At 33.5% G+C, this 27354-nt stretch overlaps 1 protein-coding gene across 3 annotated transcripts in view; it reads right to left on the reverse strand.

The window, feature by feature from the left end:
* Window positions 1-27037, reverse strand: part of LOC143258677 (outer dynein arm-docking complex subunit 4-like) — a 32863-nt gene extending 5826 nt beyond the window's left edge. For 2 of the 3 annotated variants that reach the window (XM_076518064.1, XM_076518062.1), the window contains exons 1-11: window positions 26197-27037; window positions 18711-18842; window positions 17221-17374; window positions 14028-14074; window positions 12337-12469; window positions 11361-11660; window positions 10416-10623; window positions 8442-8528; window positions 7305-7501; window positions 6576-6680; window positions 5471-5614 (exon numbers count right to left, since the gene is read on the reverse strand). In XM_076518064.1, the coding sequence (XP_076374179.1) occupies window positions 5471-5614; window positions 6576-6680; window positions 7305-7501; window positions 8442-8528; window positions 10416-10623; window positions 11361-11660; window positions 12337-12469; window positions 14028-14074; window positions 17221-17374; window positions 18711-18842; window positions 26197-26907 (2218 nt within the window). In that variant the 5' untranslated portion in view covers window positions 26908-27037. The remainder of the gene's footprint in view (window positions 1-5470; window positions 5615-6575; window positions 6681-7304; window positions 7502-8441; window positions 8529-10415; window positions 10624-11360; window positions 11661-12336; window positions 12470-14027; window positions 14075-17220; window positions 17375-18710; window positions 18843-26196) is intronic. The other variant, XM_076518063.1, reaches the window with a different exon arrangement.
* Between the last annotated feature and the right edge of the window lie 317 nt (window positions 27038-27354).

Genomic DNA, 27354 nt, shown 5'->3' on the forward strand with positions numbered 1-27354 from the left:
TTTCTGAATATTATTAGTAGAAACCAATACTAAGTTAAGAACAACATACACAGAATGTATAAAATAACCGTCTAGCAGAGCTGCGCTATACTTTACTTTTGCAGTGACTTTTGCTATGCAAACTTGTCACTTTGAAAAGCAGAAATTAGTTATACGTTTAAGTTTTTTAAAAATTCTCTTTTAGATTTACATCTCCTTATTCAATTAATACAGCATAAGATTAATTAACAAAATAATTCAAAAGATTGAAGTTTCATCTACTCTTTGAAACTAGTCAAAACACAGTTTTAATCAAAACTTAGGTTAATAAACTTAGACCATTACAAACTTCAAATAAATTAATTTGCCAAGTTAGAAATGCACAATTCGTAATAGTGGATTCTTAACAGTTGGCAATAAATTTCAACAATAAACAGACTGCATTCAATCTACTTCTTGTAAAAATAACATATTCAAAACAAGTCAAAGTTGTTCAACAAGTCGTTACTCTATTGGTTATCACAATTGTATCCAGAGCTTTAAATGACTGTCTCTTTTTCGTCAAAGTCCATATAGACGGTTCACTTACTTGAGAGCACCCTTTGATAAAACAAGTTATCCTCCTCCATCTCCGTTATAACAAAACAAGCTGTACAAATCACTTTAGAAATCGCCCATTATGGCAAAACAAACAAACAGTGTAACTTCACTTTTACTTTCACTTACTTATGTAACTTTTATTCATTTACTTAACTTCGATAGTTTGATTACCTATATAAAAATATATTACCCAATTTAGGCCTAAAACTTTCTATAAACTACTAGATGTCATGATGTAACAATACTCACTTAAAGCAACGAGAAAAATTCAGAAAGTTAATTCACAATAATTGAACTACACAGCAAATAATTCGTTAACAGTTATGTAAACAAACGTGTGATAAATTATCGCTTCTATAAATACTAAATTTAACACTCGCTCTTTACAACTACCTAAATTGCAACTCTGGTATTAAATTTAAATAAAACAATCGTGTATATCTAGCAATAAGCCTCTATTCAAGAAAAATATTTATATTTTCACACTATATACAAAGATTGTTTTCAGTTCTTACACAAAGTTTATTCATACTGTGTGTATCAACATTTGATGTTCTTGATGACGAGAAACTCACTTGAAATAAAAATGTATCTTAGAACAGCTGGTATGGGTATTAACACTTTTGTTGATAATCTTTTATTGTTAACCTGAAGATAACCTAGGAAGGTCGACACATTGTTCTCTGCTTAACAGTAAAAGTGTTTATACCCATACCAGCTGTTCTGAGATACATTTGATGGTCTCATCACATAAGGCATCCGATAGGGTTTAACCCTGATAGGATTTCTGGTTGTAGCCTCGATCTTCTGTTGCATAATGTCTGTCTTGTCTGGCCCGGCATAGCCAAGCGTGTTAAGGCGTTCGACTCGTAATCCGAGGGTCGCGGGTTCGAATCCCAGTCGCATCACACATGCTCGCCTTCCCAGCCGTGGGGGTGTTATAATATTACGGTCAATCCCACTATTCGTTAGTAAAAAGAGTAGCCCAAAAGTTGTCGGTGGGTGGTGATGACTAGCTGCCTTCCCTCTAGTCTTACACTGCTAAATTAAGGGCGGCTAGCGCAGATAGCCCTCGAGTAGCTTTGTGCGAAATTCAACATAAAACAACTGTCTTGTCTGGTCTATCTGTGAAGATATTCGCATATTGATACAATAGATCTCGTCTCGTAGCTCCTTCTTCTGCTTATCAGTCAGTTCTTCACCAATGTTACATCTTGTGTGTGTGTCTCATCTCCACCTAGTGGTCTTAGGTCTAGTAGGTCTTCATTTTCTATGACGAAATCATTGTCTTCTGGTTCTGCATCTAGGAGAGCTATACTTGTCATGTCCACCTGTGCCTTAATAGTTGCATTCATTAGGTATTCTTTCCTCTCGAAGTACTTCTTCAACAGGTTGACATGATAAGTCTTGGTATTACTGCACACTTTTACAGTCCTTTCTGTTTACCCCTTCCTGTACTTCAAAAAGTCCCTTCCATTGCAGGTTGATGTTGTTGTTTCTGTATGTAGCAGAAACAAGATTTTCTTTCCAACTTTGGAACATCGACTCTTGGTCGTTTTGTCATGGAAGTATTTCTGACTACCTTTGATGTGTTAACTTCTCCTGTAGAACTGCTTTGATAGATCCGGTACAATACTCCTTTCTGTTCCTCTATTTTATAAGTCCCTTACTCCATGGTCTTGTGCTCGACTTTCTTCTGGGCACAGTTCCAAAGATTCTTCAGCGAAAGATCTTTTTTTCTATGTTTACTTCAATTTCTGTAAATCTACATTTTAAATATTACTTTTGGAGACTTGAAAGGGCTTATTTGCTTTCTTGCTCTTTTTTCCTCAAACTCTTGTGGTGATTGCAGATGTGCCATCACTGTGTGACTTATCTGTCTCGTTCCTTCAAACTTATACTGTCTAGTATATTGTCAATCACCAAGTCTTAGATGTGTACCTTCATACACATGGTCTCATGGTTCCACCTTTATTCTTGCTATAGGAAACTTTCTTACTGTCCCATCGATTAGATTGGTTCTCACTGCTGCACTATTGCATCTAGTGTCTTATAGAACGTTTACTTACTTATCCCCAATATAGCCTTCACCTGCTGTTGTGATTTGTTGGACATATCCAAATACTACAAGCTCTTTTGATCCATTTGCTAACTTGGGCTGACAGCATCCATGGTGGTAGTCTCTCTTTTCTTGTTTCTTGTCAGCCCTATCGTTATAGGTAGCCCCAGCTGCTTTATGTTAAAGTTTCTGCTGTAGCTGGTTGGTGGTAGACTTGCACTAATTCATATATGCCCTGCATTATTACAAATATAACACGTCTTTTCCTTTTTATCCACTGAATTATTGTCACCTTTGATAAATATCCTAGTTCTGGTCAGCCACCCTAATTTCAAATTTAACTGGTTATTCTTGAACTTGCCAGTTATATCCCCTCTATAGGCTTCCTTATACTATTCTACAAGGTTAATCATCTCATTCACGTCTTTTGGCGCTAGTTTCTTTAGAAATAGGGACATATCGGTGAAACGAGTGATAACGAACTGTACACGTATTAGTAAATGTGCCAGTCCCTCAAAATTATTTTCATACTTGGCTATATTAATCTATCTCAGATAATATCTCCGTAATATCTCATAAGCTGAAATACAGTTTATCCAATGTTAGATTTGATTTCTCTGAACTTCTGACGAAAACCTTCCTCAGTAAATCATAACTTTTCAACAAGACAACTTTTAACTTGTCACAGTCCGTAGCATCTTCTGACATCATGCTTGCATACACTTGTAGCTATTTTCTTGTGAGCTGAGACATACATCCCAGTCACCTTTCTCAGTTCTGACTTTAGGCGAATCTTTCATACATCTCTAGGAAAACATCCATGCCATCTTTCTGTTCATTAAATTTGGGCAGTTTGTGTCGGCTAACCTTGACTTCATTGTCATTTTTGAGCCCTTCATCTTTCTGTTGGGTGAGCTTGGCAATCCTAATTTGTGTTCTTGTTCTCTATATTTCTAGTCAATCCTCTCTCTTATTTTCATCATTCTCGATTTATATTTTTATTCTCTCTCTCTTTTTTAACCTTTCATTTACTTCTTTTTTTTTCAATATTTCTCTTTCCTGTTATTTTTAGTCCTTCTTTCTCTCTTCTCTGCCCATACTCTTCCCTCTCTAGATCATTTTGTTGTTGTTGTTTTATCAAACTTTCATAAATTACCATCTTTTAGCCAAGGCGTTATCTTTCATATCCATTTATCAAAATCATTTGACTTGAGTTTAAAGTGTGATTTCATTTTCGAAACCATTACATTTGTAGATATATAGTCTTACTTCCGCTGTCTTTCACATCTTCCTTTGCCGTTGGTTATCACTGTTTATTCTTGGCTGACTCGCCAAATGTAAGGTTTTTATATAATAGGTTTCTGTAACTTGTTGATAATAAAGTTCAACAAAAACATACAGCACACACAATCCATTTTTTTTAAATAATATATCAAAACCAAGTTTAAAAATTTGTTACTCTGTTGTTTATCACAGTTGTCTGGTTTGAAGTTTGTGAATCTTTGGCAGAAAGTTTGTTTGCTTTGAATTTTGCACAAAGCAACATGAAGGCTATCAGCGTTAGCCGTCCCTAATTTAGCAGTGTAAGACTAAGACTAGAGGGAAGGTAGATAGTCATCACCACCCACCGCCAACTCTTGGGCTACTCTTTTACCAACGAATAGTGAGATTGACCGTCGCATTATGACGCCTCCACGGCTGAAAGGGCGAGCATGTTTGGTGTGACGGGGATTTGAATCCGCAACCTTCGCATTACGATTATCACAGTTGTATCCAGAGCTTTAATTAAGTGGGTTCGCTTTCTTTAGGACATCCTTTGACAAGACAATTACAAAATAAGCTGTGAAACTCACTTTAGAAATCGTTTATTGAGACTAAACTGACCTTAACTTTAACTTCACTTTGATAATTTAGTCATTTAACTTTTACTAATTTGATTACTTACAAATTTATATATTGCCTGACTGAGATCTAGAACTTTCTACACACTTTGAAGCATTATAATGTAATAATAATCACTTAAGGCAACAAAAAAAAATCAAAAGGTGCGAGTAACGTGACGTCAATTCACAACAAATGAAATATACAGCAGATAATTTGTAAATAGTTATATAAGCAAACTTCGCTAAATTATCGCTTTAAAAATACTAAATTTAATACTCATAGTAAATTGAAATGAAACAGCCGTGCATATTTAACGCGCATACATGCACACACACTCACACGCAATACATTTATATATATTTATGGTAAGCAGAAACCTGTTAACGATGTCGGAGCTTCTATCAAAGGCTGGATATATACATGCACTTTTCTGTTGTTGTTTTGGGTATTTGGAAATTTGATCACCTTGAAGTTTAAAACATGTTTTCTTGGACTAACAACAGTTGATAAAATAATCAAGATAATTTGTACTTCAATATCGTAACAATTATTAAGCATTTCTAGTAGAATGAAGGTATCAAAAGCACATACTTAGAATATTTAGGTTATTTTTCTAGAGTTACAATACAACTAATCAATTATAATATTGAGTGTGTAAAAACAGTCTTTTTCCTAGTCAGATACAAAAGTAATTTATACGTTTTTGAAAAAATAATGAAAGTGTAAAAATAACGGAAATTAAAAAAAATGATTTAATTTTGTATTTGAATTTAATGAATATTTAATCCTTGCAATGGTTCTAATTTGTTCTGATAATTTTAATTACAAATACAAAGTAAGTAATTTTTCTACGTCTAGCATTTATTCTCTAAGATAAAGTGAAATATTAATTATATCACGAAGTAACAATCTAATTAATTATATATTGTATAATATTGTATATTATACCTTCTTTAAATTCTTCTATCTGTTTTAAAATTTTACTTTGTGCCAGCTTGACGGCTCTCTGGATGCTACCGTCTTTATGTTGTCTGGCAAATCTCAAAGCCACGTCGAAAGCTTCTAATGCCTTCTCTAAGTTCCCTCCCAGAACTGCAACATGAATGAATAATTTGGTCAAAACTAATTACTAGTTATTTTATAGAAATAATACAGTATTAATCACAATAATGTTCATAGTATTTTAACAATTTCTACATAACTGAACCACTCAAACTTCACTCTTATCAGTTAGTAATGGATACTGCCAATGGTGAGCGATGGATCCTAATAAGTACATGTTGAAAGTTTTCGGGGTTCAATTTTATCTGAACCAATCATCGATAATATCTCGCGATTGAAATAAAAATATTTTATCCGTTTGATTATAATTATTAATATAAAACAAATATATTATTATAGGCGTTATATACAACGCTTAAAGTAAAATATTATAAATTCTTCAAAGCATGTGAACTTCAACTAATCAATAGAAAGGTTGTAACAATCTCCATATCCAGTCAAGTTACGTCTGGCAAGTGCATACGTAGACTAAAAGCCATAACGCTCTTAAAGAATAATGGAAGTTTAAAGTAAAACGATATCTATATTTTTGCTTTCTTGAACCTTAACCAGTAAAACGTTAAACTTGTGTAGAAATAAGGCTAAATGTGTGAATTAAAAAAAATATATTGGTCAATTCGCTGACGCAAAATACCAAGTACTTTTAAAAGCAATAACCATTTAATCAAGAGTTACACTGAAATGTTTTGCGCCTAAATCTTTCATATATACCTAAAGTGTGTTAACTAACAGTAAAAAAGTAAAATTTCTTAATTTTAGTACAAGAATATTGAAATACAATCTATTAACATTGAAATTTATATATCAATTATAAAATAATTAAAACGAATCCTATACTCCAAGTAATATACTTTAACAACTGACACATAGTTATGCAAAATTATAATTTTTATTAAAGTAAAAGCGATTCTAAGACCAAAATTTAATTACATATTGAAAGATCCAAATGTAAACATAGTTTTATTAAAAATCAAGTAATTTGATTAACTACTCGCGTGTTCCCCGCTGGGACAACGGTAAGTCTTCGTATTTACGATGCTAAAACCAGGGGCTCGATTTCTCTCGGTGACAAAGCAGATAGCTTGTTGTGGTTTTGCTATAAGAAAAAACATAAACATAAACTACTCGCACAGAAAATATATCACTCAGCGCCACCATCAGTAAGATGTATTTATCATAAGATGTTACACGTGACCTGCACTTCTAAAGTGCGCCATATGTAATAAACCCTTCAAATCTTAATTAGCTCAAACATTCAGTACTAGTGTCGATTTTATGGAAAAATTAAGCCGATTAAAAGACGTTGTGTACCCATATACTTTGTAAAATAAAGACGTATTATTTAATTTCTCGAGAAGCTACTCGAGTTATATGTTCGCTAGCTGTCCGTAATTTATAGGTTATCCTTCCTATGAAACGATTTAATCGATGGGAGAATTTAACCTCGAGTTATTCTTCTGTATGGAACAGTTTAGTAGAAAAAAAGTCGATATATCTTTCGTTATGCAATAGCTTATCTAATGGTGAAGCCCAACCGTGGTTTATTCTCCATGGAACAGTTTAGTAAAAAATAAACTAGATTTATCTGTTCTTATGGAATAGTTTAACTAATGGTGAAGTTTAACCTTGATTTATTTTTCTGCATAGATTAATTTAGAATGTACTCTTGATTTACACATTTTTTAACGATAATAAAGTGACAGAAGACACCAGATCACACCTTCAGCTTGTCCAATTAGCACGCTTGAATTCAACTGCCAGACTACATCTTTCGCTTCTGAAGCATATTCCAGTGATTTTTTACCATACTCCTTTGCTTTTATGTGTTCGTTTAGCTCCAGATAGCACCGTCCGAGCTCGTGGTGTAGCCATGTTTTCTCGATAGCCAAACTACACAGTGGGATTTTCATTTCCCACCTGTGAAACAAACAAGAACTAAACATCATTATATAGTACGAGGAGCATAACGTATTGATCAGTAAATCAAATAATGATAATTCAGTATTTATAAACTACGGGTAATTGTATTTTTAGTTTAACTCAACCCGACGTAGTGGAATTCTTTAAGTGCTGTGTTATACTTTTTAAAGTTCATATTGCATGGAGCGTAATTCACCATCTGCTTTTCTTCCCTAGATGAATAAAATTCTTAATGGTTTTTGCTCCTGTCGTTCAACGTTTACTATAGTTCAGAGGTTACTATCATATTCGTATCTATACAAATAGTTATTTATTCTAAGTCAGCATATACAAACAATATGCACTATTGTTGCTTACCAGGGATAAAAGTAATGAAATTGAACTACATTCACTCAAGGGAAAGCTGTCAGGAAAATTACATTCCCCATGTAAAGATGTAATCAAGAATGCATGGTCCACTTATATTCCTTTAGTTATGACCAATGCAAGTGAACATATTGGGTGAATTAACTAATGATAAAAAACTATTAAAAGGAGGGGGGTAATTCCACTTTGTAGACACAGTAAATAGCCCGATGTTACTTTGCTATAAGGGAACACACACACACACAAACATATTCAAGAGAGAATGCAGAATGCAACTTTACATGAGGAAATGTAATCTTCCTGCTATATTTCCCTGGAGTGAATGTAATTTTATTTCATTACCTCTACACAAACAATGATTTACTTTTGCAACATTATATTGACTTAAAACAAGAAAAGAAACTCGAGAAAAAAACATAATGATATATTTACTAAATGATATATCATGGGCATCGTACTTAAGTGCGAGCCTATGGAAAAAATGTCTAAATTGAAAGTTCCTTCAAACTACAAGAAGTTGGAAGAATTTTTTTTTAGAAAATGAACTTATAAAACTTTTTGTTTAACTCACACTTCAATGGCCTTGTCAAGCTCATGTCTCAAAGCAAATATTCGACCAATGTTGTCCATAGCTCTAGATCGACTTTCTTCAAGGTTACTAAAAAGAAAATACAAAGTTTCTAAGAACAAACAATAATTTAACACCTGTGAAGACAAGCTCCCGATTATTTCGAAAAGCAAGTCTTTCATTCTACCTCGATTGAACATGTTTAGAGGAAACTCGTGAAAAAGTTAAAACTGAACTACATAGTAAAAAAGAAAAACGTTTCATAAAGTAATGTACCAGTCTGAGGATTATAACGTGTGATGATTTGAAAAGCTAGTGATTTTTTTTTAAAAGCAATAACATTTTAACTATTAAGTACAAAGGAAATACAAAGCTTATGCTAATTTACTTCTTTCTTTCTTTATATATATACGCACCTACAAAGGCTAAGTATGTTAAATAAAAATTGTTTTGGAGTCTCATCATGTCGTTACAGTCTATGTCACCATGTCCGGTCATACTTAACTCGATGACCGTGCATATTAGAAATAATCCTGCAGCGTAGTTTTCATTGCAAAACATTCCGTTATTAGTCTGTGATATGTATAATTCATCAAGGTACGAGTACTATGGATCACAGCGTCCCTTTTAACAGTCCGATCGCACAGTGATCCACAGGTGTTGCGTCCTGTAAATTTACCGGCACGTCTTCCTATGTATTAGTTTCAATATCCGTTTCATTATCCAGGTGCTTGAGGTATACATGGTTAAACAGATATGTCATGGAAGCAACGTATTCACACGTGAGAACTATCGCTTTTCCAAAGGGAGATCCTTGATTATATTGCGTACTGCTACTTGAGATACGTGGACGGCTTTTGTCACTGAACTCAGTGTTTGGTGGATTGTCACGTATTATAAGGCGTTAAACTTTGTTTACGACGGCTGGGGTACGACTTGCTGCAGATCTCTTTCTAGATGGTCTTGCTGTAACAAGATCATACATATTCCTTTTTTTTTTAATGTCCTTAAGTACGAGGGATATCCCTGTTTTATTAATTATTAATCTAAATCTGAGCACATCAGTATGATTTGAGTGTAAGAATATTTTGCATTGAAAAGGTTGTTACATATTCTTCCCAACATCGATTAAATCAAACTACCTACAAAATGCTAAGCAAAGTAGAAATTACAACTTTATATCAGCTATGATTAGCGGTTTGCATATTCAAAATACTGGCATATTTTCATTGTTACCACGTTTACCAGAGGTAAACCAGCCTCGGGAGATTAAAAAATAGTGTTTTAGCCAATATAAAAATATTTGAGTCTCATCCATTACTATCAAAAATATATAATTTCTACAGTTTTGAAAACGCCGTGACAAAATGTTACTTACACGAGATATAGCCATCGTTAACCGCAGTAAATGTGCGAGCACTGATTATGTGTCGTCTTTGGTGATTTATGAGGCAAAGATAGTTCAGCGTATCAGCGTGCGTTAAACACCTTGGAAGTGTTTTCGTTATTTCTTAGTCAAATTTCACGCAAAATATCAATCGTTTGACTTGACGACCCTTCATATCTGATTAATACTTCTTTCTCTTTAAAAAGTAAAAGCAATATCACGTGACAGTAGGAAGATTTGTTTTATTTTTTATCATGCACAAAACGGCTATCTGTGCTGTGCTCACCACGGGTATCAAAACCAGGTTTCTAGCGGTATAAGTCCGCCGACATACCCCTGTGCCACTATGGGGCTCACAGGAGGAAGGGAAAAATGTATAAATTAATGGCTTGGAGATAACTACTAGTGACAACGTCGAAATATTGTACATGTAAAGTGTACTTTGAAAGTGGAAGTATTTGGTGGCTTCAATTTAAATTAAGTGTAAATATGAAATGTTTCGTATTTTAACAGAAAATATTTTGAGAAAACTTATGAAAATGAAATTAAAATTTTCATAAAACGCTTGTTGTAGAATGTAGTGAACTTACTATTGCTCTCCCAACTCCAAGTCTTTCTGATGAAACTGCAGGGCTGACTCCAGATCACCTGATTCCATGTGTGCAGAACCTATGTTGCTGTAAACTGAGGCTAAAATCTCGGCTTTATTGGGAAGATGTTCCTCTGGACACTTGTCAAGAAATTTTGTTAGAGCCTTACCCCTATCAAGGCACTTCTGGTACTGTTCACTGTACAACACTAGAAATTATAAATGAAATACATTTTTTTGTAAGTAACAACTATAACTGCTGTACACTGTTTCGGTATATATATACAATACCTTCAATAGAGAAAATAAGTATATACACTACTGGCCAAAATCTTAAGGCCAATGAACATGAAGAAAAAATATGCATTTTGCGTTGTTAGACTCAACCACTTATTTGAGTAGAGCTTCGAAAGATGAAGATAAGAAAAGGGAAAATAAAAAAAAATTTAGCATTTAATAGGGAAAATGAATTTAACTAATTGGTCCTAGTTCGTTTGTTTCACACTCTCTATAAGCGCTGTTGTTGGTTTTTTATGGCATTACGTTAAATCGACATTAAATTTTACAGCTGATTTATCAGATTAAGGTCGATTAGTTACCCTTAAGTGAAAGGTGCTGCTGACCAAATTACCTTTGTTATCAAGTTCTGTTTTTCCTCCAGGCCCAGTATGGCCAGATAGTTAAGGCACTCTAATCGCAGTCTGAGGATCGCGAGTTCGAATCTCTATCCCACCAAATATGCTTGCCCTTTTAGCCATGGGGAGCGTTATAATGTTTGCGATTAATCCCACTATTCGTTGGTAAAAGAATTGCCTAAAGTTGACGGTGGGTGCCTTCCATCTAGTCTTTCACTGCTAAATTAGGGATGGCTAGTGCAGATTACCTGTAGTTTGTGCAAAATTCGAAACACTATAGTAGCTTAACAGCGAGTCTTGATTAAACTTACCACTGTCTATCTCTTCCAACATTTTCATAACCTGTTTTATTACTTTCTTTCTCGCTTCCTGATCTTTTTGTTGTTTTCGTTTCTCTTCAGCTTTTCCAAACCTATCATGCTGACTGACTATATTTCCTCTTCTGTTACCTCCTGATTGCGCATGTGTTCGAAGAAAGCGACGGTGGTGTTCCCTAGCGTAGAGAGGTTTTTGTTGGTGCCAAAAAATTTGCCTCGACTGAAGGAAATCAAAGGCATCCTGGGCATGTTCACACACTTCTTTACTTTTAGGTTGTACAGTACGAGTCAGATCTGGAGACATTTAACAAAAGTGTAATGCATATCTTTTACTAATGAAAAACATTATGTCTGTAAATTCATAATTTCTAAAATATACAACAAATATTGCGCAAGCCTGTACGTCTTGCTAAAATTTAAACACGAAACTGTAAGTTTTGCAAACGTCAGCCCAAGACTGGCCTCAACGAAATGTGACAACCAGTCTCCCAACGATTCAAAGTAGCTAATTGAGGAAAAGAGTGCTGCCGACTGCTGTCTTCTCTCTCCGATTCACAGTTCAAAACCAGGGGTCTCTGACCTGGCCATTAAGTACATTGTACATAAAGAGTAGACCAGGTGAATAAGCAAAAAAACTTACTAGAATTTAGCTATAAAAATCAACAACTGTTACCGACAATTAGCGATAACTCATAATTCTTACGACAGTTCAGGTCTGAAAATCTATAAAACTAAAAAATCCGATAATGAAATTAGATAAGTCTAATGAAATTCGAAAAGTCTTATATTTTATTCGCATTTACATTACAATATACAAGAACAAAATTATCTAGGATTAGATTCTACTGTATGAAGACAATCCTCAGTGTTATTGTATTGTACCTTACGCTACAATACGTTACGTTTAGTAATAGATTTATAATAATATACCATTTAAAGAAAAATTTAACTCTTCATTGCTATATCTCACCTTTATTTTTGAGTAATTTCTCAATAAACATCTTATCCACAGAGAGCTCACCAAGAAGTAGTTTGGTATTTTTATGTTCTTCTGTCAGTAAAGAAGTATGTAAGTTGCCATGACACCTTGATGCTTTTCCTCTCTGACATCCAAAATTCACAAAGACATGCAAATATTAAAAAAGTAATAAAAGTTTATGTCGAACTATTCTAAATTACATTACATTGAGGCTAATTCATACTGAAAAATTATTGAGTCCGCTGGATGTTTGACTTTCTTTTAAAAGCAAGTCAATTGGCTATACAGTACTCATACGCACTTCCTCTTGTGTCAAAATACGGAATTGTAGCTTGAGAAAATAATGCAGACTGTATTTCCAGCCCAGTTTGTTTACACTTTTTTGCAGTCGCTAGTTGTAGGCCTCAAAATACAATATTTGTATTTTGATATAACTTGTTTCTGCACTTTTTAACGATCGTCCGTTTTTAAATTAATTTTTAATTGTGGTGTTTTTTTTTGTTTTTAGGCATAGCAATGTGGTTAAGGGGCTTGATTCGCAATCTGAGAATTGTGGGTTGAAATCCCTGTCTCACCAAATATGCTCGCCCTTTTAAATGTGAGGGCATTATAATGTGACGGTGATAAAAGAATAACCTAAAAGTTGGTGCTTGGTGGTGATGACTAGCTGCCTTCCTTGTAATTTTTATCTGCTAAATTAGCGACGGTTATCACAGGCAGCCCTCGTGTAGCTTTATTCGAAACTTTTTTATGTCCATTCATGGAGTATAAATTTTAAGCTACATACGTACATATGCATTCAGTTGAATGTTACATGTGTTTTCACTTTAGCTGTTTTATTTTCTTTCCAACCATTATTTAGTGAGCCAAATAGTTCTATGCTAAGGTTTCATGCAAACATGGGTTTAACAAGCGTCGAGTAGAAAAGAAGCTGCAGACAACAACATCGCTTATATTGTTTTGTACGTTTATTTAAATTTAAACACAAAGCTACACAATGGGCTATCTATATTCTGCCCACCATGGGTATCGAAATCCGATTTTTAGCGTTGTGAGTCCTCAGATATACTGTGTCATTGGGGGGGGTGCATATATTACGTATTTGTAACCAATTAAATCAATTTTCAGTGAAAAATAATCAACTTTTTAAATAGATCATAACAATTCGCAGTATTTCATATAGTATATCTGTCTTGGTTTTGGTACAAAATACTTAGCCAGTTTTTAACCACTGAAATCTCTGACCTAATAAATAAAGCTATGCTGCAACTTTTCGAAAAAAGAAAACAAACTTTTACAACCACTAACAGCGCATTTGAAGTAGACACCGAATAGTACTCCTAACATATTTTAACCTTAAAACAGTACAAGAGATGAGTCTGAAATCTCCTGTATACAGAACAATAAAAGGATGATGATAACAGCTTACAGTAAAGTTTTACTTTGTATTTACTCTGTTACGTGTTTTTACATTCATATTATTTTGAATATCTTTATATGCAGTAGAGGAAGTTTAAATTCTTCAAAATTACTTTTGTTTGGTTATGCCGAAGATATTTGCTTATTTATTTGCAGAATGAGAGCGAGTGATAAGTATCGCACTTTTATGTAATAATAAATAAAAAAACAACAGAAACAAAAGAAGTGAGAAGAAATAACTTTACAAACGATTCTTTGCTCACCTTGCTCGATGACTCTCTCTTGGTCCCAAGTTTTATTCTCGCTTCTTCTGATAGCAACATAAAATTGTATATTATGATAAAGTTGTATTGTTACTAAAGTAATAACGATAATCAGGTCTTACGGATTTTAACATTACTAAAAATTTGAAGTAAAAAGAGTTTCCACTAAAATTATATTTAGAAATATTTAACATGGAAAACACGTTATCGATTACAGGATGCATATATAATAAGTTTTTAACGTATGCTGCACGAAAAGCTCTCTTTCCTGTATCTTAAGAACTGTTTTCTTGCATGGCTGACATTAAGTCTCCTTAATGACACGTTTATTTTGAAACTATGTCAATGACAACATTCGACGATAGAAATATAAATTAAGATTATTAAATAAAATAAAAGACACAATTATATATATGTGCAAAGATCATAATAAATCTTAATATATTAAAAGCCCTTCTTCACGCAAGTTACTTCCTTTTGATCTAAGCCGAACAATATACACTGCTGGCCAAAATCTTAAGGCCAATGAACATAAAGAAAAATTATGCATTTTGCGTTGTCAGACTCAACCACTTATTTGAGTAGAGCTTCGAAAGATGAAAATAAGTAAAGGAAAAATAAAAATAGAAAACTTTTTAGCATTTAATAGGGAAAATGTGAACAACATGAAATTAGCCTAAATACCAGCTGGTCAAAAGTTTAAGACTATACTGAAACGAAGCGTTTATCGGTAAACACGTAACGAAATTTAGTCATTTGTGTTTAAGCATTAGTGTTCTCAACATCTCCCACTGACATCTCCTGTGTTACATTGGGTAAAAACGTTGACAGAGTCTGAACGTGGCAGAATTGTCGAGCTGCAAAAGCAAGGTATCTCTCAATTTGCTGGTGAGACTGAGCGTAGCAAAACTGCTGTTGCAAATTTCTTAAAAGACCCTGAGGGATACAGAACAGGAATTTTAAGTGGTTGGCCCAAGAAAATTTCGCTGACGTTGAGCAGGAGGATTCGACTGGTTGTCCGACAGACACCAGCTTATCGTCGAACCAGATTAAGGCCTTTACCGACACAGAATGCAGCTCAAGAAGAATAAAACGGCATCTACAAGAGAAATGCTTTAAAAACCGTAAACGTCTCCAAAGGCCACGCCTCCTTCCACATCACTAAACAGCTCGGTTAAACTTTGCTGAAAAGCACCAAACATGGGACGTAGAAAAGTGGACGAAGGTTTTGTTCTCTGATGAGAAACAAATTAACCTGGATGGTCCAGATGGCTTCCATCGTTACTGGCATGATAAGGATATCCCACCGGAGACATTTTCTACACGACATAGTGGAGGAGGTTCCATCATGATCTAAAGTGCTTTCTCCTTCCATGGAACAATGGAGCTTCAGGTTATACAGGGGCGTCAAACAGCAGCTGGCTACATTGGCATGTTGGAGAGAGCGTCCTTATTGACTGAAGGCTATCGCTTGTGTAGAAATGACTGGATCTTTCAGCAGGATAACGTTGCAATCCACAATGCCCGCAGTACAAAGGACTTTGTCATGGCAAATAACGTGATTCTTTTGGACCATTCAGCGTGTTCCTCCGAACTGAACCCCATTGAAAATGTTTTCTGGATGGATGGCAAGAGAAGTCTATAGAAATGGACGTAAATTCCAAACAGTGCAAGATCTTCGTGAAGCCATCTTCATCACTTGAAAAGCATTTCAGCAAGCTTTCTGCAAATGCTTATATCGACCATGCCAAAGCGAATGTTTGAAGTTATTCGCAATGACGGCTGTGCAACTCACTACTGAGACCTGTTGTTGGACATTTCCTACCCTGTTTAAGACTTCTTTTTGAAATGGTCTTAATCTTTTGACAAGTTAGGATTTAGTCTAATTTCATATTGTTCATATTTTCCCTATTGAGTGCTGAAAACGTTTTTAATTTTTATTTTCCCTATTGAGTGCTGAAAACGTTTTTTATTTTTATTTTCCCTATTGAGTGCTGAAAACGTTTTTTACTTTTATTTTCCTTTTTCTTATTTTCATCTTTCGAAGCTCTACTTAAATAAGTGGTTGAGTATAACAACGCAAGATGCATATTTTTTTCTTTATGTTTATTGGCCTTAAGATTGCCAGCAATGTATTTAATAACCACTGGTATACCAGTAAAACGTTTTGACACAAATTGTTTTTCTTAACAAGAATATTATAGTTTTAATGAACTCATTCTCAGAAATTCTCCATTAATATCGTAAAGGATGCGATTCCTATAATGTAACGGAAACAAGAGCACCAAGTCCTTAAACCATATGATGTTTTGTTGTTTTTTGAATTAAGCACAAAGCTACACAATGGGCTATCTGTGCTCTGCCCACCACGGGTATCGAAACCCGGTTTTTAACTTTGTAAGTCCAAAGACATACCGCTGAGCCACTGGGGACAAACCATATGATTAATTACGTTTAGCAGCAAGTATTTTCACTTGAGAAAAGTTAAAATAAAAATAGATAAGATTGTTTCTTGAAACTGAAATAATTAACTTTCATCTGGGAAGCCCTCTAGTGACTCAACTGCAAATCTGAATGCTTGTAACGCTTAAAACTAGATTCGATATCTCTGGTGAACACAGAGAGCTCATTCTGTAACTTTACGCTTGACAAAAACACATAAATAATTTGAAAAAATTTAAAACAATGACAAATTCCAATATTTATACACTGAAAGAAATTCGACTTTATCTTATACGGTTATTTTTATTGTAATATATAACTTATTTTGTATTCTTCATCCCTAGTTCAAAATTCCACCACAAATTTCATTCAATCATCGCCACCAGAATAAACGTTGTAATAGGTTTTTTGTGCTTTGCCCACCAAAAGTACAATTTCCTGAATTTTAGTATTATACTATTAATATTAATAGTATTAAATATTATTATATTTAGGGCTCGTAAGCCCTAAAGCTTAACACAGATTTCATTCAATCATCGCCACCAGAATAAACGTTGTAATAGGTTTTTTGTGCTTTGCCCACCAAAAGTACAATTTCCTGAATTTTAGTATTATACTATTAATATTAATAGTATTAAATATTATTATATTTAGGGCTCGTAAGCCCTAAAGCTTAACACAGAACCAACAAGGAACAGAAAAAACATAGATTCTACTTTATTCTTTTATATTTGCCCATACTTGAACCTACTTCCGATGGAATTGTCTATGGCTTTTTGAGATTTTTGAATGCCAAGTTTGAACTCCTCTATTTCAGGCCGTAGTTTGTGCCCTCGGTGATAAAACACCAATGCGTATTCAAAATTTCCCATTGTAAACAAAGCTTCAGCTTTTTGATAAAGCGCCTACATAAACACAATAACAACAAATTACTTTTTATATAATTTTATCATTATTCAGGAAATACAATTTATTATAACACTTAATAATCTATCGTAATTTTAATAATTTCGAAATTTTACAATTAAATGATCAGTTCGGTTACTCTATAACTGAAATATTAAAAACTAAAAAGTATTTCAAAGAGGAAAATAAATTCAACATCCGATATATTAATTAATTAATTAACTATTCCACAGTGGATTAAACTAAAATAAACGAATTCAGTGTAATGAACCAAACAACCGTTAATGAAAAGAAATCTTGAAATCTTTAACGCTTATACATTCTACTTTTTCTAGTACAACATCAGCTGTTCAAATTTGAACCAATTCTGTATTTCTGTACATGTGATGAATGACAGCACGGAGCTGGTGTTGAGGATAATTTTAACACGTTCGTTTCAGAATTTCTCTCAAAATTATATAAAGACCATCTGTGATAGCCGTGCTTATTTTCGAACTGATAGTCTATACGTAATACAGCTAACGGACAACACCCACCGCCAAATCTTAGGCTACTCTTCTTTGACCGAATAGCGTCAGGTCGTAAACCATGAACTCTCGAATTCACAGCTGGTCACGTTCGATCAATATTAGTTTTGTTCTTATCATTCCCTTTCTGTCTGTATATAAACGCCCAAGTTTCCACAGTGCTAGGTGTATCACTTAATTATAATAATTTTCTTTCTGACAACATACAATAACTCTTAAGTATCCATTATGTTAGTTGTATTAACTGTATTTGTAGCTACCGAACTTTAAATTTAAGTTCTACGTTTCCTTTATAAAACTCACGTGATTCATTTGTAGCTTTAAAGTTTAATTTAATTTTAAGCTGAATGAAAATAAATGCATGTTTAAAGTTGAATATTGAGAAAAATAAAATACTTTTTTTTATTTATCTAGTTCAACGATAAATCTAAAATTAACAAAGCACAAATTTTGCCGTTTTGTTCTTTTGTGTGCGTGTGTGTGTGAATGGCAAACTGCCAAATCTCAGTGAACAAATATATGTATAATACAAAACCGAATTTAATTTTTCATTTTTATCAGAGTAAATCTTGAAACGTAGTTTCGTGTTTCAAATTACCATAGAGGATAGTAAACGAACAAGGCTTACAAAACTATCAGATCTGAAAATAGTGAAAAAATACGAATACTGATATGTGGTTTATTGAGAAGCCGCTCTTACTATAGGCCCATCCCCTTAAAGCTATAAAGTATATATATAGCTCGATGATTGTTTATGCACCGCAAAATATAAAATAAAAAATTGATCGTACTAAACTAGTGGTCTTACTCGAACACAGTCCTTATCTTCACCAAGTGCTGTCTCAGCATCTCGGAGAGCAGCTTCACTGTTTCCTAGTTGTAAGTAACATTTGGAACGTGCTATCAAACAGTCCTTGTTAGTGGGATGGAGGTCTAGGGCCTGAAAATAATAGCACACACATATATATACTGAGTTTATAATTGATGTAATATTATTCTTATCTCGTTTGGACATCCGTCAAATGTAAAGATGATATTTTCGTGATACCTGTTTACGTTTGGAACATTCTAATAGGTGTGTTATCAAACATACTTATAAAAATATGACATACAGTAAAGTGTTTGTTTTGGAATTTCGCACAAAGCTACTCGAGGGCTATCTGTGCTAGCCGTCCCTAATTTAGCAGTGTAAGACTAGAGGGAAGGCAGCTAGTCATCACCACCCACCGCCAACTCTTGGGCTACTCTTTTACCAACGAATAGTGGGATTGACCGTCACATTATAACGCCCCCACGGCTGGGAGGGCGAGCACGTTTAGCGCGACGCGGGCGCGATCCCGCGACCCTCGGATTAGGAGTCGCGCGCCTTACGCGCTAGGCCATGCCGGGCCACAGTAAAGTGACAATTTCATGTAGTTACATGTCTTCAAATATAAAAAAATCGGAAATAAAGTTGTCGTATCCTGGGTGAATTCATACTATACTATAGGGTTTCACTTAGACCACTAAAACTTCTCAGAGTTCCAATTACTTATTAATGTGTTTAAACTAAAATAAATATCTAGCAATATACTTTTACAATGTAAAACCAATAAAAAGAATGCTTATGTTTATAACTCTAGTTACAATCATATCACTGATTCTGATCCTTTTAGTTTTTGAGAAATCGTAAAGTACAGATGTAAAAGTTAAACCTTACGTATATCATACTTTGGGGTTACAAAAACAGTCAACAGACGGTTCATAAGCAGCTTAGTAAACCTCAGATTTTTTTAATTAAGCAGTGGACGTTTTTAAATAAGCACTGTCTGTTTGTTGCTAAATACAGAGTTTCAATACTCGTGATAGGCACGGCACAGATAGCCCAGTGTATGGCTTGTTTGTTAGCAATGCACTTTACTGTCATTATGGTTTTAGCACTTAGCCATTAGGGTCTTCAATAAGTAACGGAACACCACTGAAGTCATGTAACTCAACCAAACAACTTGTGACACTGACTAGAGTGGAATCTCTCTTTTGTTTGTTTACTGTTTAGCACAAAGCTACGTGATAGTTAACCTGTGCTCTACCCACTGTGGGTATTAAAAACTCGATTTTCAGCGAGAGGGGGAGGTCAGAGAGAAGGCGTCAGGATTCCACCTTCTTTTAGCAGTTGTTTTGTCTATAAATGGAATTGTGTCTATTCAAGCGCTCAGACACGTCTAAGAAAGTTAATGATTCTCAGAATCACAAGTCAAGAACAAGAAGTAAGAAGGATATTTACTTCCATAGAAGTACGTTATTAAACCATGTAAAAACATGTTTATATGGAAATGCGACTATTTTAAGCCAAATGCACTCTTTTAATTTAAATACAAGAAACAACACCTTAAAATTTAGCAATACTTAGATACTGCCAACAAATTATCTAATTTTTTATCATTAGGCAAAACTTGAAAGCTGGCTTCCATTGCATAAAGCCCGACATGACCAAGTGGTTAAGGAACTCGACTTGTAATCCGAGGGTCAAGGGTTCAAACCCTCTCAGACTAAACATGCTCGCTTTTTCATCCGGGGGGGCGTTATAACGTTACGGTCAATACGACTATTCGTTGGTAAAAGAGTAGCCCAAGAGTTGGCGGTGGGTGGTGATGACTAGTTGCCTTCCCTCTAGTCTTACACTGCAAATTAGGGACGGCTAGCGAGATAGCCCTCGTGTAGCTCTGCACGAAATTCAAAACAACCCAAATCCATTGCATAATGTTATATTTAATTATCAGTTACACAAGGGCATAGAAGCTGGGAATGGGAGATAGGGGAACACGTGCCTCCCCAATAATTTCTAACCAACTGGCTATGTAAAACATATAATTAAACATTTATATAATTATTGTGTCGATATTATAAAGCCAAGAAAATATTATAGGTGGTCTAATTCACATACAACAATATGCACTAAATTTCATCCTATTGAAACATAAAGTTATTCATTTGTGTTATTTATAAAACCAAGCTACTATTGAATGTTTATTTTATATTATGTATTATGAATAACGTATTTTCTCAAGAACTGTCTTTTGAAAAATTGAAAATCTTCTAAGATATTACCTTTAAAATGTATCCTAATGGTTTTATTTAACAAATCCAAATAATGATATTATTTTAAAGTAATATGATATATATTCTACGTATTCAAACTTATTTATATAGCTTAATAATCGCTTAAATGAATTGTTTTTACCAAAAGATAAAGTTTGAACTATATGTTATTTCCTATGTTGCATTTAAACGTAGTATTGTGAGTATAATCAATGATCCTTTGACGACGCAACTGAAAAATGTTATAATCTTATAAACTGTGAATTTCTTGGTACCCACCCTTTAGAAAAAACTACCCCTAGTTCCCTATAACATAACCTACCTTAATTTTTCAGTCAAGTGTATGAGTTTGTCTGCTGCTGGAAACAATTTCAACAAATTGATATACAAAGCCCAGGTTTATTTGGTATGCTCATCATATAAAAACATTAAGAATACCTTTTATTGACTTACCATCAGTCAAGTTTCTATAGGTATTTCCTTTTTAAACAAACTGTTTTACCTTCTTAAGTCCATGTTATTAATGATGACATTATTCCTATAAACACAATGTGTACAAAAATAAAGTTCAAGACGAAGTGATACTGTGATAAGGGGATTTCGTGCAGTTCGTACGAAACTACCTTTAACTACGATAACTGGGGCAGACCATTATTTCTGTTCAGTAGAAACATTGTTAACATCACGCAAGTTGGGCGGACTCACTTCAACACATATTTATTTTTTTATATATATACATATTTTCAATATGCAGTACCGAAATGGCTAATATTCATATAGATTCTTCCCTGCATTTACAAAGATGAATATTTCCTTTTATCATTTAATTTGTATTCGATGACTGTGGTATATTAAATAAAATACTCAGTTGTTTTTTGCTTTGTTTCGTCGTTTCTATATTTTTACCGCGATAAAAATATTTTTTTATATTATTGTGATATCATGATACTGCTTCTGAAATATGGAATGTTTCTTCATATGGAAGGATATAGCATATGTTATCCATACTGTTTTTGCGTTCTTATTTTTTTATTGTTCCCCTCTGTCTCAAGTGTGTACACACCCTAATCCATTACAACGACTGGAATAGTCCGATCGTATTATGTTCGTCATTCCCAGTTAAAATGAGAACACTTCCTGTTATAAATCTCAATACAAACCTTCCGACGGAAAAAAATAAATTAGTATGAAATGAGCTAAATTATTCGACCTTGATAATATCTAAAGGAAAGAGGAAAAGGAAGGTTTCAATAGACATTAGTTATTTATAAACCATTTCATACTTTCGATGAATAAAACAGTTTCAAGTGTTCTCATACGGTATTAGAATAAGTTAAATGAGACAAATATTAGTTTATGTTCGATATTTGAAAATTATCAGTGAGGGTTAATCGCACTATAATTGCAATGTTATAGGTCCCTCGCTGCCCTTTGATCTACAGGCTGACTAAACATGATATCGTTCTATTATCTGACATCAGAATATCCACTATAGCAAGCCTCTGCACAAGATGGCCAGGTCATCTTTATAAATTTTACCATACGTAGACATCAATTTCAAGGAACACACTTTAGCAATTCTAAGTCACAAAACTCCATTAGAGCTACATCTAAGGTCTTGATAGCTAAGTGGTCGAATGGAATTGCTGTAATTCTTATGAAAATGGCTGGAAACCTGTGAACCTTCACCAGCTTCAAATATTTGTCCAGCTTCATCATAATTAAATGAGTAATGTTCGTTGAAACAAGTTAGAACTAAAATGTACAAAATTTCGAAGAAGGCTATGACATATCTATTTAGACACAAATCTATCTATGGCGGCATTGCAATAATGAATGTTCAGAAATTGCCTTGGAGCAAATACTTGTGCTGAATGCAAGCCGTCCTTATAAAATGTGATTAACCCTCTGTCGCTATAAATCAATTCATAAAAATGTATACTATACAGTTTTTGAAGATTAAATATACAGTGTTTAAAATGTTAGTCCTACCTGTTAAATGACTAACGAACAGCCTTTTTGTACAACTATGTACTTTTGCCCCAAACCATATTCATTCAACAGAATAACGCAGTTATGTAAGAAGTGAAGATTATACAGGGCGGTGCAGAAACCACTATACAGCTGGTACTGTATGATTGGACAAGTTGGTAGTACACGGTAGATAATAGTGAAAATATTAGAAAACAAAAGAAACCAATTTAATTAACGTTTATTTCGGAGTAAGACACGAGAAATTACACTTATGTTATAAATGTAACTATTTAGTTACTTTTACCTGATCACCCTTGTATAAAAAACAAACTTACAGTTTAACGTCCAAATGTTTGAATAATGAGTACACTCTTACACTCTAATTGTTTGTTTGTAGTTAAGCACAAAGAAACACAAAGGGATATCTGTGCTCTGGCGACTACCAGTTACTAAGTTATCTACACTATATTTAGAAAAAGATGCAAAAGAGTGACCTAAAGAGAGGAAACATAATTCTGTTAGTGTTAAACGCACTGTTCATTTTATGAACGTCGTGAATGATACTAATGAACGAGGAATAGCACTAATAGAAGAATGTAACAAGATTTTAACAAATAATGAGGAACAAAAAAACAATACCTTCTGCAATGTATTCTCAAGACACCTGGTATAGATATTAAGACTTTAATTAAAATAAAGTACAAAACAACGTTTCGACCTTCTTAGGTCATCTTCAGGTTAACAAAAATACATTCTATAAGTTAAGAAATTCCAAAAAAAATATCCAGACGGACAGAAAGATATGTTAGTGAAGTGATCAAACTGAACACTTTGTAAGATACATCGATTTAGGTTTTTAAGAATTTTAGAAATAAAGTTTGTTTGTGTTTCATCATTTGTGTTTCTGTAACCCTAACACTGAATTGTTGAAGTGGTTAAAATGGCAGAGAAACAAAAGTTAATAGCTGGTAGCAACCCCTAATGTTCATTTTGTTTCGCCAAAATGTTTTTCATGAGTGTTTTTTACATTAAAATGAACAAAATTCTGAGATGCCTTCAAAAAACTTCTTTTTATGTAAAAGTTACTCCACAGCTTGTATATAGATTCATTCAACGAACAATTACAATTTTAAGATGATTATTCAGGGATTAAATCCTGATGAAAAGTAATAATATAACGAGACATGCCTTCTTCTCTTCTTTTTTTTTTCTTTTTACGCGGAGAGCTAAATGAAAGATCGAATAATGAGAGGAAAAAACAACATTCAGGTTAAAAATTCCAAATACCTTGCAGTTATAAGATATTTCGTTCATAAGTATTAACGTGTCATTACCTTCATTTTTAATAAAGGTGCACCAAATTTAAAAGACTACTGCTGAAATTGTAACCGAAATCTTGCAAGAAATAAATATTTAAACGTGAAAGAAACGTCTCGTTTTTATGTGTTAATCTACATTTACTCTTATTCACTCAAATATCATGCCCCTTTCGTTATACAAATAAAGATTTACCTAAAAAATATATAATTTAAAGGCACTCGAAATCAATATATTATTATGCCACAGACTTGTTATTATATAATTCATACTTCAGTAGAGCAATTCATTTTCCAGTGGTTCCTAGCACGGATCCTGTCGTTATCTTAATTCGATAGAGAACATTGGTGTGTTTATAATACAAAATAATTAAAAATATCTTTATAACTTTATATTTATAATTATTCAAAAACTTCCATTCTATTATAATTCAATTAGTTTTCATGCCTTGAGCTAAGAATTCTTTAAATGTGTCTCTATAAACAGAGAATCCAGCGACTATTTAAGTGTTTTGTTTTTCTCTTTTCATTTCATTAAGTGTTTGTGAGAATAAAATTAAATTATAATATTTCCTGTTTCATAACTACAGAAATACTTCATATCAACCTCAATTATTGTTTAGAAATAATCGCATGAGTGTATGATATAAGAAATAATATATTTTACTTTTCAAGCTTTTATCCAATAACAATTAAACAATAGTGCAATTCATTTTCATCTCAATACAAACTTTCCGACGGAAAAAAATAAATTTTTAATGATATATAAAGGAGGCAGGTTCTGTTGTTGTTTTTATCAAATTACATAAATAACGTTTCTTTGCTCAAACGAATACTTAAATTGTTCTATTTACTGAGATATTTGTAATTATCAATACAAGTAGTTTATATATTTAGAGAGTCTCACAATATGTGGCATTCAGGTAAAATTAGAGTCAACAAACTTGGCAATGAACAAGGATCGAAAGTATTTGCTTGTATAAGTACTGATAGGAGCCGAAAAATGCAAACGCAAGTGTAAAACAAAGAACAAAAATCTTGATTTCTTATACATACACACATATACAAAACGTGTTTGGATCTTGCTACATTGTTGTCTGGTTTATATAATTATAAGTTAACTTCATTGGCTGATAAAGCAATTAGATAGTTTTTCCATTCAACGAAGACGCAAGAGTATTTATTTAAGTCAGATGAAAATCCTATCATGATGTCCCACTATCCTAGGTTACTTGCGTCAGTAATCATTCTTATTACATATGGGGAGATTAGCTTCCAGCTACTACTAACTTGTACAAACTCAAAGGGTAGGCAGTCCTAAAGCTTAGTTAAGTCTTGGACAAAACTCAGAATTTCAGCAACATAAGCTCGTAAACTTACCACTGATCCATCAGAGAGATATATCACATTTGTTACTTACATTCTATTTTCAAGGGATTACACTGAGCTCAATACATTTGCATAAGTTTTTAAAAAAAATATTCTTGAGTACGCCTGAATGAAGAAAAATATGTTCTTTTTTCTAATTATATAAGAACAAAATTTATCAGTTCTCAAGAGCCACAGAAGAAATGTCACCTGCTTCGACTCTCGAACAAAAATGTCAGTCACTTGATGTTTCGTTTTCCACCTGATCTCACACCTCTTTAGATTTCAGTACATAAAAACCACAGTGTCTTTGAAGTTAATAGATGCTAACTAGGAATATAATTACTTTTTTCGAAATAAAAATATAATAGCTGGTAATTATGGCCAATATCTCTTAAGCTATCTCCCACTGCAATATTTGTGCATTTGAAATAACAAAGCAGTTACTAACCACTTATAAATTAGTAATATACCATATAGTATTTCTCACAAAATATTCCCGAAAAATTCCTAAGTAATCACACGAAAATATAAAAAAATACAGTACCAAATTATTACCTTGTTAAAAAATTGAACGGCACTTTTTGCATTTCCTTGTCGAATTTCATGTTCTCCTTGGGTTAGACAGATTATTGACTTCTTTTCGCCCGGTTTCATCTTACGAATTTCTCGTTCCTCTTTGTCTTGTAAACTGGCTTTGATGTCCTTTGATCCAAACGCCACGCTAGCCGCACGGTCCTTGTCAGTATAAAATTCGTCTTTCATTGAAAAATTTTTCTTGAAATCTTCTAATGCACAAGTCCCGCCCTCTATGGGGGTTCTTTCGTTCTTATCAGAATTTAAATCGCCCTCTCTCTGCTGAGAAATGAACAACGAAGACTTTTTAAAAACTGCTCGTTGCTTAGTTGTAGGTGATCTTGGTGAACGTGGGGAGCGTGGTTCCGACGAAATCGATTCTCTTCGCTTTTCTTCGCCATTAAAGTCTATACTGAGAGAAGAGAATGTAGATTCTGATGTAGGATTCTCGGACTGAAGGTCTTTCAAATTCAGTCGTTTTTTTATTTTTTGGTTGTCTTTTTCAATATTCAACATTGAAACTCGCTCTTTGACTGGCGTTTCAACATTTGGACAAGGTTCGAGAGTACGAGAACATTTTACAAGTTTCGATTTACTGTTGTCTCTTACACTTGGATTTGCTACAAACAATACGTTCGTTGAATTGCATCCATTGGAATTCTGAACATTAATTCGAGGAGGTTCTGGCAGCATATTGATCAGAAAAAAACGGTATGATTTTAAGTAAAAAAATCAAATATCAATTGTGAACGTAGCTAAACTTTTATCTTTTGCTGTTCGAAGCTACATCTTTACTTCGTCTTAAAACTATTTATGTTTAATTTTCGTTAAAATTCCTGCAACTTTTGCAAAAAGCAAGAAAATATGTTTTCGACAGAAGGTGCATTCCATTCTTAATTCATAATTTATATTTTACCCAAACAGAGAAACATTTAAAAAAAACTAAAATGCACTGGAAATCTACTTTTCCATAAAGGTTTTTTTAGGATAGATTTGATTCTTAATCTCATATAAGTCGAAACGAATATTTCAGTTTTAAAGTAACAAAAAATAACAGAGACATCTTGTTTGAAGATTATAATAAAACTTACTCTGAACTTACTATATTTCAATCAGGTGTCACTAGAAAATCTCACTTCA

The sequence above is a fragment of the Tachypleus tridentatus genome, chromosome 8, assembly GCF_004210375.1.
Source record: "Tachypleus tridentatus isolate NWPU-2018 chromosome 8, ASM421037v1, whole genome shotgun sequence".
NCBI classification, from domain to species: domain Eukaryota; kingdom Metazoa; phylum Arthropoda; class Merostomata; order Xiphosura; family Limulidae; genus Tachypleus; species Tachypleus tridentatus.